The sequence below is a fragment of the Lathamus discolor genome, chromosome 2, assembly GCF_037157495.1.
Source record: "Lathamus discolor isolate bLatDis1 chromosome 2, bLatDis1.hap1, whole genome shotgun sequence".
NCBI classification, from domain to species: Eukaryota; Metazoa; Chordata; class Aves; order Psittaciformes; family Psittacidae; genus Lathamus; species Lathamus discolor.
The window spans coordinates 9434664-9453266 of record NC_088885.1 but is presented as its reverse complement, the minus strand read 5'-3'; the positions used below and the strand labels follow the sequence as shown (position 1 = coordinate 9453266).

Sequence of the window (18603 nt, the reverse complement as noted above, 5' to 3'; positions counted from 1 at the left end):
TATTAAAATCTAACAAATCAAACAACCTACCTTTACAAAAGAGCAGAGAGAATGAGAAGAGGAAAAAAAGTGACCTATTTAGTGACTTACAGGAATTTAAACTTCAATTTTTATACTTGATAATATGGTGAGAACAAGACAGTATGTAAACTGTTTAGATGAGAAAGCCAACAATCCAACATCCATATTCTCAAACTGCTGCTGTTCCTTCAGACATTGCATACAGCAAAGGATGCGCGCTCCATCAGTCAAGTAAACGATAAATACAAGCATAGTCTCAACTTGTTACGGAGAATTAAACTGTTCACTGGCTGGGTTACTCATTATTGCAATCATGGTAATAAAGTAATCAAAACTTCAAATTCAAAGGCTGGAAACATTAACTATCTTTAGTAAAATCAAAAAGAAGAGATCCACTTTTAAAAAACAACCACTTTGAAATAACCAGTGGACCAAGATTAATGGCAAGGTGTTTGTACCAGTACAGGCTTTCTCGTCTCCCCTGAGTAAGAGAAAGAGTGGCTATCACAGCCAGTGAGAAGACCCTGATGTCAGGAACCCTAGATAACATTCGTCTTTTCATGACCTTACATCTTCATTGTAGCAGTGGATTCGTGCTAAGCTTTAGCTATGATAATAATACTTTGCCCTGTAGTAACTCCCAGAGAAACAATCTTTTTAAACATTTGCCTGGTAGCTTGAAGCAGCGAAAATCCAAGCATTCCTTTTATAGGATTAAGAACCTGATGTCACAAGTTTTACTTACACTAAGCTCATGCACTCACCCCTGCTCCCCGGGTTCATCCCCAGGGCCATTTCTCTTGTTGAATCACTAACAAAATGAGCCATTAATCATCTTTTTTCTGTTGTTCCTATTGCCTTACACCTTCCTTTCTGCTTGGGATGCTCTAAAGTACTGTCCTGACAATATTTTTCAAAGCTCCTTCTTTCAACTGTCCTCTGGGAAACATCACGGTAACCAGACATATAGTATGATGCTACCAAAGGCTTCTATATAGCAAATCTTGCGACAATAGAACTCCCCTAATGGGATTTGCATCCCGACTCAATGGAAAAAAAAGCACTGAAATAACCTTTTTTTTTTTCTTGCCTTGTAATCACCTGTTAGGCTTTTCACTGGTACTTCAAAGTAATCCTCTATTGTTCTGTTCCTCTGAACTTCAGCTAAGCAGGGTTCAGCTTTTCAAGCACCACAGAGGGGGATCTTAATTACTCATTTTCTCAATTTCTCCAACAAAAATCTCAAATGCATTAAACAACCAGAATTCCTTTTAGATCTCCGAATTTCCTGTTGCTGGATTTGTAGAGAATTGAAATCAACAACAAAATAAAATGCAGCCTATTATGCCTCAAATCCTATCTGAAGACCCCATTCTATCAACAGCTTCTACTATGCTGAGGGAACCTGAACTGTGCAGAAGGCCTAAAAGATCAGCTCTGTTCTCAGCTTTGCCAATAACTGTCTAAAAGTCTGCAAAAATCAATGAGAGCTACTTTTCAGAATGTCCACACACCTAGGCTGCTTCTCAAGAGCCCTGATTCTGAACCAGAAAGGCTCTAACATGTCACACATGGGAGAAATATACCATCTCTCTGGAGTTTTAAGCTTAGGTTTATAAAGATGAGTGTAAACCTGCAATTCATCCCTGAAAAGCTGGTAGAGGTCAAAATTATTCACCAAGTCATGGGCAAAGCTTGGTCTCGAAAACTCTCTCCCCAAAATCACTGCTAGTGCAAACTATTGCACATCCTGAGATCCAGATACTACATTTCCAAGCTTAAAGCATGGTCTAGCCAGAATTAATCGGGGCCAAATTTTCTTGCTCCTAACATGTATTATAGATTCCTTACCCTCAAGAACACTCAAAATAACTTCTCTCAGACTCCTGCAATTGAAGGATACTAACTCACTGCATGCAGTCCAACAACAGGCACATCACCATAAGCAAATGCTTAAATCTAAATTGAGTGGCAAAGAACAGCAAATTTAAGTTCCTAGATACAAACTAGAAATTATATTCCTATTTTGGTTCAAATGTGGAAAAATTAACTTCATTGTTGACTTATCAGGAGTCTAACATTACTTAGAGGAGAACACAGCAGTTTAGCTGAGGCCAGCAGTAAGAGTTACTGCTAGTCTGAATGCCTACTGGGAAGTGCAATAAAGCATGCAAGTCCATGCGACATCCCAATCACCATTTTTATGAACATTTTCCTATTTATTAATAGTAGCTGCTCTAAATTCACTCAGGTTTTATGCCAGCTGCCAATTCTGGGTCTAGTACAAATTTGAGATATATTACTAGCAAGTTCAGCTAGAAATGAAAATAAAAGGTGAGAAAAAAAACACACCATATGCCAACAAGGCAAGCTCATTGCTGATAGGTAAGAGCTGATAGGTAAGCGAATGGCTGTACAAACAAATAACTCCAGAAGCATAGGTGAAGACAATGGAGGACAAGGTATCAATCACGGAATGGAAAAAAAAGCAACAGGGGAAGTGAGGTTATTCCCCTCCTGTTATTAAGCTACAATACCCTCTTCTCTGCTGAGACGTTCAAACTGCTTCAACTAATCTGTTATCTCCACCTCAGTATGTATACCTGAGCTTCGCAGCACCACTTCTATTTATACCTTGTTTACCTTTACAAACAGCTCTTGGACCTCAGCAGAAGACATTCAACATATCAATTACCAGTTATACTGCAGACAAAAGCGTATGGAACAGAAAATGCATGGGAGTATGTGGCATTCAAACACAAGTAACTCTGAAATTCATGATACAAGTTAGCATCTTTGCTTACTTGATTACTCAGGAGGCACTTTGTAACTGGCAGTTACCTCCAAGTGCTCACAATACATTCAGTAGAGGCATTTTCACCAAAAATGTAGGCTGACCTTGAAAGTAAAGTTGCCTCCCATTTAAGATACTATTTAAAATCCAATAGCTACTTTGATTGTTGTAAAATGAGTATTGGTAGAGATGGAAACTTGAAAGTATTCAATTTATGGACATGCAATCGCAGGAGATGCAGTGTAAGAAAATGCTGTTTACATGAAGACAATTTAGCACAGTTTGGATTTGAGTTATTACACTGCTGTGGTAGAAGTATGCTTCCTGCTGTCTCAGTATATAGAACCCCCCAAAACACAGGCTGAAATCTCCAGGGAGAACAACTTCCTTCTTTCTGGAGGTCCCCCATGTTCATGATGTGCAAAGCACCATAAAATACCTACACACTATGCATGTCCAGAGAAGTGGCTGGTAGGGCAGCATAATGAGACGTCTCTAGACCCCAAATTCCTTCACTGAAAAGAATGGTCCATGAAAGAAACCAGTTAGCGAGGTACTCCTGAAGGACAGACATTTCTGCAGCCTGGTCTCATAAACAACTCCTTCCCATCTGCTTGTCCAACATTAAAAACACATCCCACAAGTCAGATCCAGTAAGTCCATTCCAGAAGAATGCTGGTAGTTTATTCTGGTACATCAGCCAAGCACATTTTGTAGCACTAATGGCTAAAATTTAAAGTGTAATAGTTTTCCTCTTCAGCCAAGAAGAATTGCATTAACCAGCGTTTTAATTCTGCAACTGCATTAACCAGTAAACCCACAGATACAAGAAGACCCAGACAGAGGACTGGTGGAACCTAAAGGAAAAAAAAAGAGCTATTGTCATGTCTTTCTCAACAAGCAGATTCAAAGACACTATTTAACAGCAAACCTGCCATTCCAGAAACGCAGCACTGATGGGAACTCTATGATTGCTGTAGCATGTTGCTATTTTATTCTGATTCTTGAAATAGTCTTATTTTTCAGAGCGTAACTTCTTGTTCTTCACAGCTGTCACTGTCAACATTCAAGAATGGGAAGCAGTCTTCAATGCACAGTTAGTTAGCATGCTACAATCAAGCGAGGCCATGAAGACAATTCTGGATCATTTGAGGAATATAGCTTGTAGATGCAATGTTTTCAGAAGCAAAAAACAACATCGGATCCTGAACTTGAGACAATTTCACAGAGGCAATTTCTTAGCACTGCCATAATTCTGCCCCTTTTCTGGTACTTCACTAGGGAAACATCACATAAACAGAAGCACTTGTGATCACTAGACACTGCTGAAATTCTTGGCATAAATAAGTAATTGAATTTCTGATTAAAGAGAATTTAACGAGCTGAATCAAAATCTCTGGAACTTGCATTTATTCTCCAGACAACCCCTTCTGTTTTCAGCCACTAAAACCTGGGCCTCTGTACTTTCCAAATGGAATCTCTGAGACAGCTTCAGATTTTCAACCCACAGTCCTTTCCATTTAAAACATTTACATTTGAAACCACTTGCGAAGTAGTCCTAGAAACTAACGTAAACTGGATTTTTTCCCTACCAATTTTTCTGCTAAACAGGATTCAAAACAGTAGCTAGAAACATGCTGAAGTACAAGCAGGAATTTAGGATGTGACACAGGGTTATTAAGGTAAGAACCCCCTGGATCCAGTCTTCCTTATAGGAATCTCCTGGACACAGAAACATGCAGCTGAGTCCTGTCTCTTCGAGATATTTTCCACTGTTAGGATAGGCTGAAAGGGAAGCTGTACAACTTTCACTGGTAAAAATAGCTGTATCAACAGCTACAGTCAAGCATTTTCGATTGACCAGGGTTCCCAGCCTTGTGTTTACCCACAGTATACTCCCAGCCTTCCGCATCCACCTTACCTTCCCATATTGAGTCTCCTTAATATCAGCTCCACTTACGATGAAACCTTTTTCCCTTACCTATTCTCTTCAATTTCTCGTCATTTGGTTTGTCCCCTCTTCACTATACCATATAAACCCTTCAGTGATCTACCAGTGATTTCTGCCATAATATTCCTCACCCTGCTTTCTGCAAACTATCTCTTCAACATTTCATCTATCCAGCCTTTAGGATAGCACTAATATTGTATGACTCTACCTTACACAAAGATAACATGTTCTAGATTGGTTCACTGCAGTAATAAATATAATAGACTAGAATCATGATAGTGTTTAGCTTATACTACTTCACTATTGTCACTTATCCACCTTGAATGCCAGGAGTGGTAAAAGCTGTCCCTGGAAGCAAAGAAATCAGATTTCACTGTCCTTCACAAAGCACAGGAAGGAAGTTCATACAAACTTGTACAGACCGAAATAGTTGCTTGAAAGTATGTCAGTAAAAATAGATTTCATACAAGTCTAATAAGACAAAGGCTAATTAACTGCAATCACTTCTTCCTGAGGTCAAGAGCAGTTACACCTGGGATGATTTTAGCCTAGAATAGCCACACTTATCAATATGATGGGGCTTTTTAAACTCAGGACATATCACATCACACCTTCAGTTTTACTCGACGCTAAAGTGACAGGGCTAATGAAACAAGTTATTTTGAGAGGACAAACCTACTTGAAAAATAACACTTATGTCTCAGCATTCTGTACTCAGTAACATCCAACACTGCTGTAGAGAACTCAGTCAATATTTTATCTTTCTTTTTTCCTCTGCATTTTCACTCCACTTTCGCCCCAGTCTGTGTAGCTGGCAATATTCTGTGATGAACAACAGCCTCACTGTTTTCTTCTCACACTCCTTTGTGAGATTTCAAGCATACACAGCTGGTCATCAAGTACTGTTTCTAAGTATGTTTCATTCTTTCAGAACTTCCTTCAGTTCACACACCGAAACCCCCAGGTTCTCCTAGTCCTGCAAGTCTCTGCTGCAACTCCTTCAAAGCAGGAGCCAGGGGGAACAAGACTGCTGACACCTACGGTACTCCACTAGCATTGTCTGTCAGGCATTGCCAAACCCATGCTCTGGATTCACACTCCATGCCCCAAAGGTCACCCTGCCCAGGTTTAATTGCAAAAGGAAGACTTAAAATTCCACTGAATAGACAAAAAAGTATGATTAACATAACACAGCAAGTAACACACAGAGTACTACAAGACACTAAATACTGCCATTCAGTAACTGTGCACGTCTGGTTTCCTGTCTCTTTTTTAACTTCAACCTTAAAAACACAGGAAAGGTGGGACAAAGAAATAAGATCAAAATAACTACCCTTCTCCTCATTATTTAATACAAAAAGATACACTGAAAGACATACTGGAAATAAAAAAATATGTAAAAACACATCTAGCAACTTGAAAGCCCTTCCACTGAGCAGTTCTTAATGATATTGAAAGAGAGCCTGTCTGGGGTACAGTACTCGTTCAGATGCGTTGCTCCATCCCATGCAAGCGTCTCCTTTTCTCCGTGTCTGCCTATATAGGCATGTAATTTTAGGTTTACTGGAATTAGGTGGTATAACACATCCTGCCCGCTTCATCCCTTGCTCCGATTGCTTTTCCCCATACAGCTACCTCCTGCCAGCCCTTAATGCTTACGGTGAAATCAAACAGCTCTATCTGCCCCCGTCAGTTAAGAGGAATCTCTCTTCTCCGCAAGGTTCCCAGCCTGATAACAAGTTCGAGATGGTTCCTGTGGTTTGTCAGAAAGCTTCTGAAGGACTACATTTCTGCACTGGAGGAATTAATAGCTCCAAGCTTATGAAGATTTACATATCTCTACAAAACCTCAGTTAATGTACAGCTATCATAGCAGAGACGATGATTAGCACTGCGCTTATTAAACAAAGGGGTAGTGAAATCTGATTTGCATATTTCTGACACGCACACAAATTCCCACTGCTTCTACAACATAGTATCTACACGGTTCATTTTATTTTGATGAAAATGAACACATTTCACCGATGACCTTTAAAGGAACTTTCGTTTCCAGACTCTTTAAATGCACCATTGATCTCCTACACTTTGTCAGCAAAACAATGATCATTCCTAAGATGCCTCTGAAAAGCTACAGTCTTACCCAGCTCGGTCCATAAAGATCCTACTGACGTAAGCAATGCAGAGATGCAAAATTTGCATAATCAGCTCATTTGCTGCATCCTGCAGCAAGGGACATATTCTGCCAATTCACACCCGCACCAGAAGGCTGCTCTAGTTAAGAGGAAATTGCCACATTGCAATTCAAGAGACATGAAGTACATTAGCTGGGTAGCAGCTAAGTAAATAAGCAAATGAAGATGTATGTAAGTTATTATTACCTCTGCTCCACAGACAATGAAAATGACCTTTGTTGAAAGGCTGGTTCAGAATCAGAAGGCAAAACTTCAGGTTTCCTGTAAAATAAATGTTGGTTCTTATTAGCAAGAATATTGATTTTTACCCCTTCATTTTTCTTTTGCCATATTAATTTTTACTCCAACCACCTCAGAGCAACCCCACTAATTTCCTTGCTTCTTTTTCAGAGAGAAAAGCTGCCAGACTTCATTAGACACCTTTTTACTTGGTAGAGTTTTGCTAAACTTTTCATTTCTAAGTGACTTTTTACTCACAGAAGGCCATCCCCAACAGGACATCACATCCATACAGCTCTTGCGTTTAATCTCCGGCTTGCTGTTGCTGCCTGGATGCAGCATTTACTGATATGAGCTTCCCCCCTGGCCTCTATTAACCGGGAAGGCTGTAGCTGACTCCATATGAAGCTGTCTCTAATCTAAGTCCAATATTCCACTCTCCTGATTGATGCAGAACTCTTTCTGCCACCAGCAGCTTTCGTGCCTATGTTTTCATATCATGTAGAAGCTCTAACTGTGGTAGATACACTCTCATAGATACTTTACACATACAGAATGAAAAGCCATGCCCAAGGAGCTTAAAATCAAAGCTAGTTAAAGCAAACTTAAGCCTGTAACACTGCGGACTAAAAACCTCAGTGGGTTTACCAGCCCAACTTAATTGGGCTCCTAAAGCCTCCTGCTCCAGCAATATGTTCATTGCGAAGGTCAACAATAAACTTAAAAATATAAAAGCCCAAATATAAAAGGATTTATGACACAACCACTTTGGTTTCAGAATAAAAACTTAAATCTCAAGGCAGTTGCCTGGGGTGAGATTTGCATTATTCCACTTCCTAATTATCTTGCCAATGATAGAGGAATACAAGTTTCCCCTGGAGCTTTATATCCTTAGGCCATCAGGTTAATGAAGTATTATTTGGTCATGTGAAGCCACTGTAACTGAACAAAGAAAACCTCTATCACAAAGAAGTCTTTTGGACTTTTGAGCTGATCCAGTGCAGCAGAAGGTTAGAGGTAAAGCTGTGGTTTAAGCTATACAACATTACAAGAGGAAAACCAGGTGGCAGAAGTCCAGAAAGTGCAGGAACATCTTAAGGTGGGAGTAGGGAGGGGACAATATTTAAAGTAACGAATGAAACGCAGGGTCAGAGGGCTGAAACACCACTATTCAGCATCTTGCCTTTCGAGTGATTTAAGGTTTCACCACTGACCCCGTTCCATGCCTCAGCTGACTAAAGCAGAAATAACAGTCTTGTCCTCCTTTTCAAGTATCAAGAGGAACACTACTGAACACTTAGGTAATTTTTACTCCAGTAAAAAGTCTACATGCTCATCACAGCTGTCTTCTGCGTGGGGCTTTCAAATACCTTTCCCTGCACGTCTTCCACCTGCATCTCTGCTGACATAGTCCACACTTCTATTTAATTTGTGGCTATACAGGGGAATAATTTTACTTAGGGAATAAATTTATTTAGAAAAGAACTAAGAGGTCAAAGGACCAGGAAACGAAAGAAAGTGAGCAAAGCCTTATTCTTTGCATAGTCTGAACTGTTTTGCCTTGTCCTTGAACTTTAAGAGAAAGGTAGAAAACAATACATTCAAACTAAGTGCCAATTTCCAGCTGCCTCACAAAATGGGACCTCAGCAGCAGATCTCCTAATGATGGTTAAGTGAGAAAGGCTGCCAACTCCTTACATTAAATATAATCATCCAGTGGTGCCCTCCACTGAAGAGAGCCAGGAAACATGTTTCTTTTACTGATATGATAATACAGACACAGGTGTTGGAAACCTATTCCTGCTGGTGAATCACAAATGGCATTTCAATGTGTTTTAAACCCTTAAGCCGTATCAGCTTATGAAAACACAGTAGATTTTTAGGGGTTTTTTGCACATCAGGAGGATTCTTGTTACATAGTAAGACAGGTCTCTGAAGCCAAGGTCTGGCTGTATGTGTCCACACAGAGACTTTAGAGGCTGATTTTCAAAGACGACACTTCCAGCAGTTTCCAGTAACGCCTTTAAGAGCTGCTGGTTCTTGTTCAGCTGTTGCAGAGAAGTAGAGGCAGATGCCCCCAGTACACACAATTAGGAGGGGGCTTGTATGTTATGGGTTGGGTTTGGGATGGGTTTTTTAAGCACAGCTCTGGGTTGAAAAAGTAGAGAAATGGAAATTATTGTTTCCCCTGCTTTTAGCAAAGTGAATGTTCCAGTCACTTCAAACCAGTGCAATTAATGCATGATAACATGCTCTGATTAATGCTACCAAAATGAGCCTAGATGTCAATATATTAATGGTGTTCGCTGAGTTTATATAAAGCTGCACAAAGGGCTCAGTCCTTGGTAGATGTGAAACAGTAATAAAATTGGGCTGCAATAATTTACAACTATTGCCCTAAAAACTCTTAATAAATTGGGACTTCTGATGGCAAAGACCACATCAATGGACGGAATATGCAACATCCATCACTCTGAGAAAAACTGATGAGAGCTCACTGTGCCACAGCTCCAAGCACTCTACTCGCTATTCATTTGAAAACAAATCTACTTCAAGGCCATTTATCTTTAAAAGCCCTTAACAAATTAGGAAGCATCTATCTCCTGGTCTGTCTGTCCACCCATTTTTCACAAAGGTAATTAGCACCCTGACCCAACCATTAACAAAATTGTGCTCTGGTTGGACTAATGGGAAAGAGAATTGTGAAAGCAAGAAATCAGGAGCAAAAATAACCCGTCCCCAGTTATGGGTATCTCCACTGAAGAAGCTTTTTTTGGCCTGTTGTTAAAGGAGGAACAAGATGGTCTCTTGCATAGTTTCTCCCATTTTTAGTATAATTCTCTCTTTCCTTATGTACTTTTCTCACAGCTTTTGCAGACTGAGCAAATTCAGCCATCTGCAGCACAAGCAGGAAAGAATTAATTCCTCCAAATAAAACCTCCAGCTTATTCTTGATGTTTACATCAACACGGAGAAAGAATGGAGCCAAATCTCTCAATACAAGTCCTCTTGCAGAGGAGTAACTCATGTGGCAGGGCCCAGTTTCTACAGGACAGGAGGACAGAAGGATGACTATAGGAAATGTTTACATGCATTTATGGAATCAAATTTGTTCCCCAGCTTGTTTTGCTTATAAACCTTGCAGTCTTAGAGGCGTAACTTACAGACATTTGTATTAACATTTGCACAACTACAGCAACAGCCAGTTAGATGTAAAAACATAGTTAAACAAATCTTTTAGTAGACTTGGAAAATTCCTAGTCTTTGAATAAAGCTGGATCATTTTAAACCTGCTGGAAGCACAGAGAACGACTTCCTTACTTTCCTAGGTTGCTAATCAATCCATCAAAAATCCCTACAAGTCCCTGCTGGGACCATCAGGGAATAACCTAACTCTTTGTGAACTCTTTTGCCCTTCTCTGCTTCCCAACTTTTCTTTAGCTGCACTTCTGTGACAAAGTTTTTCTTGTGGTTGCTTAGAGAGGACTTGAATGAAAGGTGTTGCGAGTGTCTCTGACAGCCTATGCAATGCCTTTTTACCCATTTGAACTCACTCGGAAGAATTCCAATATATTTTGGAGCACACATTTGCTATTCTAAAAACCTCCTTGGCTTCTCCCTATCACATTATACTCAGCCAGCTATTCTATAAATATTTATAATATCACTATACATTTTTTATTGATTTCCCCTTGTCACATGCCAGTCTTCGAGCCGTATGGCTGTCGGAAAGCATGTGCAAGAGGCAGATATATTTTTAAAGACAACCTTTTCTCCAATAGCCTACAAAGTAATATATGCCCCTTCTTTGTTTCCTTCCAGTGTTAGAATAATATTGCTAGAAGTTATTTGCACGATGTGAGGTACTCCTCACATCAGGTAAATAAATAATTAAATTCATACTAGATTTCCTGAGGGGAAAAAGCTTTCATTGCTTCAAACAAGAAGGCCTTAGGGAAAGATCACTGCTACTCCCAGTCTTTGTGAAATGATGTAAGTGGTAACACACAACGGGGGATACAGTGTGCTAAGATACCAACATGCCTTCAGGTGCTAACCAAGAATGACTCCAAAGTCAGAACTTCAACTTAAGCAACTCGTAGTTCAGTTCACTGTTTACAATTTGTGCTTTCCTTCTTTTCTTTTCTCCTTTCCTTTCTTTTCCTACAATCTACCAAGAACATTCCACAAAGAAGCAGATTTAGTACAGAGGACCGAAAGAAGAAAGATACAGTTAGTACAGGGGACAGAGTGATTTTACCATTAAATTAATCTCAAAAGTTGAATGATTATAAGAGTTCAGAAAATTTCTGTACTGGTAGAAATACATCTAGATAGCCAAGATACTAACCAAGATCTCTTGAAAACATACTGCAGAAATTTGGGCTACATATATTCCTAATCATATCACAGATGGGAGTCCCAATACACAACGACATCAAATCTACTTTCTCGGATATAAAATAAAAAACAAGTGATTTGGCTTCCAGTAGCATCATTCAGGAAATCCCTGCCCCACAGGTTTGTGTTTTAAATGAACGGGCACTGCCTACTAAATGTCAGAGTAGTTGGGAAGGGACAAGGCATTATTTCACAATTCCAAAACAGTGACACTGATAAAAGGCAAAGAGCAACAGACTGAGACAGCTCTTCATACAGCAGCTGAAGTTTCTTCTGCTGCAAAAGAATTAGCATTGAAATTGTGATTCTAAGAATTCCACATCAATTACATTTAGTGGGAGTCTATCATAAACCCTAAAGACAACAGATGATAAAACCAGCAAACATAAGATAATGTTCATGCAGAACTACACTGAAGATAAGGTTACAGATCATGAAAGGAAAATTACTGAGGCAGCTTGCTATGATGTTGCTGGTTTGGGCTTTGCTTTTGTGTGTGTTTGTTTTTTAATTAACACATTAAACTCTCCTATTAAATTAAAATACAACCTACCAAAAATGCACAAAATGTCACTTTTACGTCAAAATTCTTCTTAACATGCTCTGTGTATCGAAAAACCTGGCTTCTGTGTAGTCCCAGACATCACTTGGTCAAGCAAAAGCTGGGATGGGAGCTTCTATTATTGGTGAAGCAGATGCCACTAATGCAGGATAATAACAAGTGAGCTCACGAAGGTATGAATTACAATATCAAGAAAAACATAATTCATTATAATGAACTGGTATAGACAGTTTTAACAAACACTTCAGGAAAAAGGATTTTAATACTGATATTCCTTAAACTAGGAACATGGCTAGTTGAAGAATACTGCTTCATTAAAGGGGCCCACATTCTCACTTAAATGAAGGCTCGTTTAGAAAAATGCCAGCGATTACACCTGGAATATTCTGTGTTACACCAGTAAGAGAAGGGACACTAAGATGGTACCTGTTGCTGCCTCCAGTGGCAGAAAATTATTGTAGCGTTGAATATAGAGCAAGGAAAAATACACTAACTGCTCAATGCAACCTCAAAAAGCTTCATGGTGAAACTTTATTCATTTTGCTGTATTAGTTGTAGCAACACAGTTAGCTTTTTCTTTGACATTCAGAAGGATTTTACTGCAGTCCTAATGGGCTATTTGTTCCATCCATCACCGGAAAATAAAAATCCAGAACACTCAGAGTTTCCACTAAAATAATGGTAATTTATTGCCTTTTTTTTTAATCTTGTCTTTATGAAAAATCAAAGAGATGCTCAGCACATATTCAGATGTTTCCCAAATGCAGAGAATGTGCGATTTTAAAACTAAAATAAAGGTGCTTGGGGGATCAGTACCAAATCTGCACAATTTTCTTCAACGTAAGCACTCATTCCAAAGTGTTAAGTCCAAAACTGATGCTCTGGAAGGAACTACTTGCCAGCTTATTGAAATGGACCATTTCAATTAGGGCTGGTTTTAAGAGCTACCATCCACTTCCCAAGCACACTCAACTGAACAGCCTCCACACCAGAAACAGGGTAAATGTTTGATTAGACAAAAACTAAGAAGAATGAATCCATCACAGAAGGGAGCATCCCCCACTTCGCAAAGGGTTTCTCCATTGTGTTGCTTTTTGGTTTTTTTGGTTTCTTTTAGACACTGAAACAGCACCACCTGTAGTTTCCTGCCTAATACACAGATGAACTTCCTAACATGCAATGCCCTTGCTGATGCAGCAGCTATTCTGGAAAGGTGATTTCTGCCTCACAAGGCTTTCATTTTATAAATTACTGTCCTTGGCAACTCATTGATGACAAGCACTACCTATGTGGAAGATGAGGGGAAGCTCAACCCAAAACTTAAGCTTATCTGCACTATAAATCCTTGGGAAAGCACTTAAAATTGAATTCTAAGATATTACTTTTTAAGATTACCTCTCAGAATAAACCATTACTTCCTACTGAACAAATACTGCACTTTACACAAAACCACTTCTCACTCTGCTGCTCTCCTTCTTGAACTAAGTTTTCCCCTTCCCTTCACCAGGAAATCCAGTGCTCTGCTGCAATACTGGGGAATCTAAACAACATCATTTCAAATCAGCACTGCACTGTAAATGCTTCATGTGTAAAAAGTTTCACAACCCCTACAGAACTGCCACTTAGAAAATGGAAAAACTTTCAAGTCAGTAAAATCCACTCCCTACATCTGTGCTCTCGCTAACAAGGTAGCTGTCCGCTTTAGTTCAGAGAAACAGCTCAACTTGGGCTACTGTATTAATTATAGCCACTATTTAGAAAACATTGTGTAGCTGCATTTTACCCACAGTGAATCCCAAGCCTCCAAACGAGCAATTTGATTTTCCTCGTAAGAGTGACAAGTCCAATAATAAACCAGCACAAATTATGCAAAAGGATCACAGACCTTACGAACATGTTCTCAAACTTATTGAAGGAATAAATCAAATATGCATACCCAGCTGCTTTCCATGCAAAGGCTCTGCTACCCCTACCCATGCACTTTAGTGTTAATTTTTTCATGTAAATTCTATTGATTTTTAAATATTTCACAGCTTTTAATTCTCCAGGCAAATTCCAACAAGAGGAGTAGGAAAAAAAAAGGTGGATTTGTGCAAACAGTCCTACTGACAAGCCGCAGTGTGGTGTTCTCTGGAGAGCCCTCTACAAGACTTTATGTGGATGAATTCAAACCAACTAATTTTTCCACAATAAGTCACAAACAGGGACATTCACATGGGATAACCCACCTACATTATTGACCACTACTAGTGATAGAACAGTGCTACGCCTTGCAATGAAAACTTGTCAATTGATTCTGGTGCTCCTCTGGAGACTGTGAGGACTGTTTGTCATTTCAGTATATGATGGGACACTTCTTTTAATAAAAACTCCTGTAGTCCATAGCTGCATTTCTGAGTGCTTGGGACTTCTGCTCTTTATGTGCCAACACCTCAGTCAGGTCAAGCAGAATAAGATCACACACTTCCCAGTAGTCAACCTTCAGTTTTAGATAACTTGTCCAGCATTGCAAAGAAACTTCATGGCAGGATTCAACTCTCCAGGGCAACACTCAACGAACCAAATCATAAGAACTGTCTGTGTAAATTAGATCACAACAACAACACTTCTTACTATTACATATATGGAAATTATGCTTGTGCCCCATTACCAACTCTCATTTGAAAATAAACCCATCCCATTAACCAATCACTGTAGGGAGGTAGCAAGGTACATGAACCCTGACACTTTCCTGGAGAGATGCACTGATATATGGCCCATTCGCTACTGCAAGGTCTTTGGCATGGTTTATCTCCTACCCTTGCTGCTTGTTTCAGAGATGTTGCTGGACCAACCACCCATCCATCATTCTGTGCTTTGTGCAAACAGGACTTCAATTTCAACTTGGGCATGATAAAATCCATAACCGGCTGGAAGCAGCAGGGTTGGGGGGTTTTAAACCTGAGATGTTACCACTTAATCAGTTACACCCTTCCAGTTTTCAAGACTACTGGTTTGACTCAAATTGTCTGGCGATCCAGAAAAGATAGAGACAAGTAAGTGTATGGAACATCAATCAGATATAGTCCATCCTGTGGCATGGAAAAAATAGCCAGCTGAGGAAGAAGAGATGAACAGAGAGTAAAATAGCAGGAGGAGGGACAATTTTCTGCAGACTGGAAAGTCTAGTCCCCAAGGTCACAGATTCTGACACAACCCTTCTAAAACACAATATAGCAAGTGCTTTGCTATTCATTGGTAGGTCCTCTTCTGAGACAGCACCCACTTTACACCTTTTAAATTTGATACCAATTAGAAGCTCTTAAAAGACAAGAATTAGACATACAGGCTTGCTATTAAAATACTGATAGCGTTAGGTTATATTTGACTTTGCTGTTTAAAATTTCTAGGCACAGAGCATTAGGACTGCAGCTTAAATCTATGACATTTCCATTCATCTGAAAAATAAACACAAATTACTGTAAAACATTGGTTTCTAGTTCTGACCTTTTTTCCTCAAAAAGCTAATAAAATATCTTCACTTTAAAGAAACTTTAGGAGTTTCTTTACATCCTTTGCATCAAAAGGAATGTCAAAGGAGGTGATCCTGTCCCTCTACTCTGCTCTTGTGAGACCTCACTTGGAGTACCGTGCACAGTTCTGGTGTGCTCAACATAAAGAGGAAATGGAACTGTTGGAACAAGTCCAGAGGAGGGCCACGAGGATGATCAGGGGACTGGAGCACCTCCCGTATGAAGACAGGCTGAGGAAGTTGGGGCTGTTCAGCCTGGAGAAGAGAAGACTGCATTAAGACCTCATAGCAGCCTTCCAGTATCTGAAGGGGGGGCTATAGGGATGCTGAGGATGAACTACTCATTAGGGACTGTAGTGATAGGACAAGGGGTAACGGGTTCAAACTTTAACAGGGGAAGTTTAGATTGGATATAAGGAGGAAATTCTTTCCTGTTAGGGTGGTGAGGCACTGGAATGGGTTGCCCAGGGAAGTTGTGAATGCTGCATCCCGGGCGGTGTTCAAGGCCGGGCTGCACAGAGCCTCGGGTGACATGGTTTAGTGTAAGGTGTCCCTGTCCATGGCAGGGGGGTTGGAACTGGATGATCTTAAGGTCCTTTCCAACCCTAAGTATTCTATGATTCTAACCACTGACTTTCCTCTTTAGTGCTCCCCCAAACTACTATCGCTATTCAAGTAAGTTCCAACCTTAAATGAAAACCCAAGACAGCAGCTCACTTCCTAGCTGTTTAATAGCCACATCTAACATAATATCATCCTCGCACTCTAAAAACACAGCATCGCATTCTCTGACTACAGCATGCTAACAATACTTGTTATCTGGGATGCCTCTGTTTCCAGGGATACAACTAGACATACAAACTCCCTGCCTCACTTGAGAACTTCAGCCATTATTGTCAGCTTAATCTTCCAGCTGAAAGAGTAAGGTGACTTCAAGGAATCACAAGGCAGAGAAGGCAGATGTCAGTAGTCTCTTTGGGTAAACTGGTATAAAGCACAATACCCTCAACAAACACTCAGCTCTGCAAACAGTATAATGCCATCTTATTTCACCTATGATCAACAGATGTCTTCAGGTATTTTTAGAGGATTCACAAAATTTACTGGATACCTAATGATTTACATATTAGAGTACTGACCAAAGATCCACATGAACGTGTAAGTGTCTGACTGCTCAGCACTCAATCCCCCTGGCTCTGCTTGCCACCAAGCACTCCACTGACACATCAGTTATTGGCATTAATACCTCCCATGCATATAAAGGTCTCATTTCGATCCGTACGGAGATGCACCTGAAGTTTAAGAGGCTGATGCAACCTAATGCCTCCTTTGATCTCAAAACACAGCTGTCCACCAACTAGACATTTTCTCTACTGATCTCATTTGAAGGACATGTTTGAAGTAGCTGTTCTCAGAGCATACCTGATAGATCTGCTTTCCTAAGAAGCAGGAAGGAGCTTTCATGAGCACAGATGAATAGTTGGAGCACTCCCTCTGGAGGCTGATGCCCCACACTCGGGTTCCTTCTCTGTCAGAAGGAACTGACATCCAAATCCCACTTCAGTCTCCTCCCCAGACACGATGTTATTCTCAGGGAAGCAGATTCTTCCCTCCCTGCTCCACAAGTTAAATAAAGAGGATTCTTTTAATAAAACAATTAAACAGGATGGAAGTCCGGCTGCAGTCCATTAACCCGGATACAGTTTTGAGCTCCAACACTGACTTGTCCAAACATCTTTCACACCTTGAACAAATCCTCCAATCACTTGACCATTATATTACAAGAACCTTATAGCCACAGTTGCCTCCTTTCTAATGTGTGATATGCTTTCAGAGAAGAGCACAACCTCTGGTTTTGTGGGGTATTTTTGAGATGAGTAGTTCTCTCACTATCTTCAGAAGATTTGGCACTTGGGAGTCACAAGAGGAGGAAATAACTTTCTGCAGCACAGCATAAGATATCTAAATCCAACAGAGCATGATTTTAGAAGCTTCGTTCTTCCTGCTGCTCATGGTATTCCCACTGACAAGCTCAGCCTGATTTCTTCTTGGTACACTTACTCTGATGGATTGCACTCTTTCTATATCCAAATTCTCCATCTGCCCTGTATACACAGCCTAACTACCACACTCAAGATGAGTACACTGCGGCTCAAAGTCATATGTGCATTTCTGAATAGCCCAAGGGCTAAACTCCAGTATAATGGTGTGAGCGTAGACAGTAACATCCCATTTTCAGAAATGGGAAAACAGGCACTATGTGACTGCAGGAGGATCACCCTCCTGTTCAGCAGATGAGCAAATACTAACAACCAGAATTCCTTTCTACTTCTCAGCCTGATCTTATAACAGACATTATGAATCACACATGGCTTCTAGCCAAATTCTAGTTCGGACAATTTGACTAACCTCTGTTTTCCTGTTACCCTTCAGCCATTCCAATGCAATACAGTATATCTTACTGTCCTGAACTCTAGTGTACTCATTAAGCACTTAGCTAACAGTGCATAGCGTTCAACCTGGCTACTACCATGGACTTTCGAGTTGGTTGTTTTTCTATTGAAAAAGTTCACTGAGTTTAAACGAGTTGTGTAAACTGTAAGTGATCTCTGCAACCACCAATTATTTACTCCTCAGCTATAATGGGTGAGATTGATGAGAGAACTCTCAGTGATACCAAGGATCTCAACCCATATGCTTTGATGAAAACCCATGCTGAGACAGTAGGTTCTGCAACACCTTATGCCTCTCTGGACTGGATGCCAGAGAAGACTTTCATGTCCATACCACCTTTTCAGTCTTGCTGTTTTCCCAAAGCACATTCTTCTGTACTTTGAAGGGAGTGGATCTTATGCAGGGTCACAAGTGCTATCCAGAAGGTTCAAAACAACAACAGGGGCTTTCAGAGTAGTCAGAACAGCCCATCTTAGCAGCGGTGGCAGTGGGAGGGTG

At 40.2% G+C, this 18603-nt stretch overlaps 1 protein-coding gene across 2 annotated transcripts in view; it reads right to left on the bottom strand.

Moving 5' to 3' along the window:
* TPK1 (thiamin pyrophosphokinase 1) overlaps window positions 1-18603 on the bottom strand; it is a 285344-nt gene that overhangs the window by 221151 nt on the left and 45590 nt on the right. Inside the window, exon 2 of one of the 2 annotated variants that reach the window (XM_065665656.1) lies at window positions 7145-7219. The exons of the other annotated variant lie outside the window; for it this stretch is intronic. Within the exon in view, the coding sequence (XP_065521728.1) occupies window positions 7145-7219 (75 nt within the window). The remainder of the gene's footprint in view (window positions 1-7144; window positions 7220-18603) is intronic. 2 annotated transcript variants of the gene reach the window in all.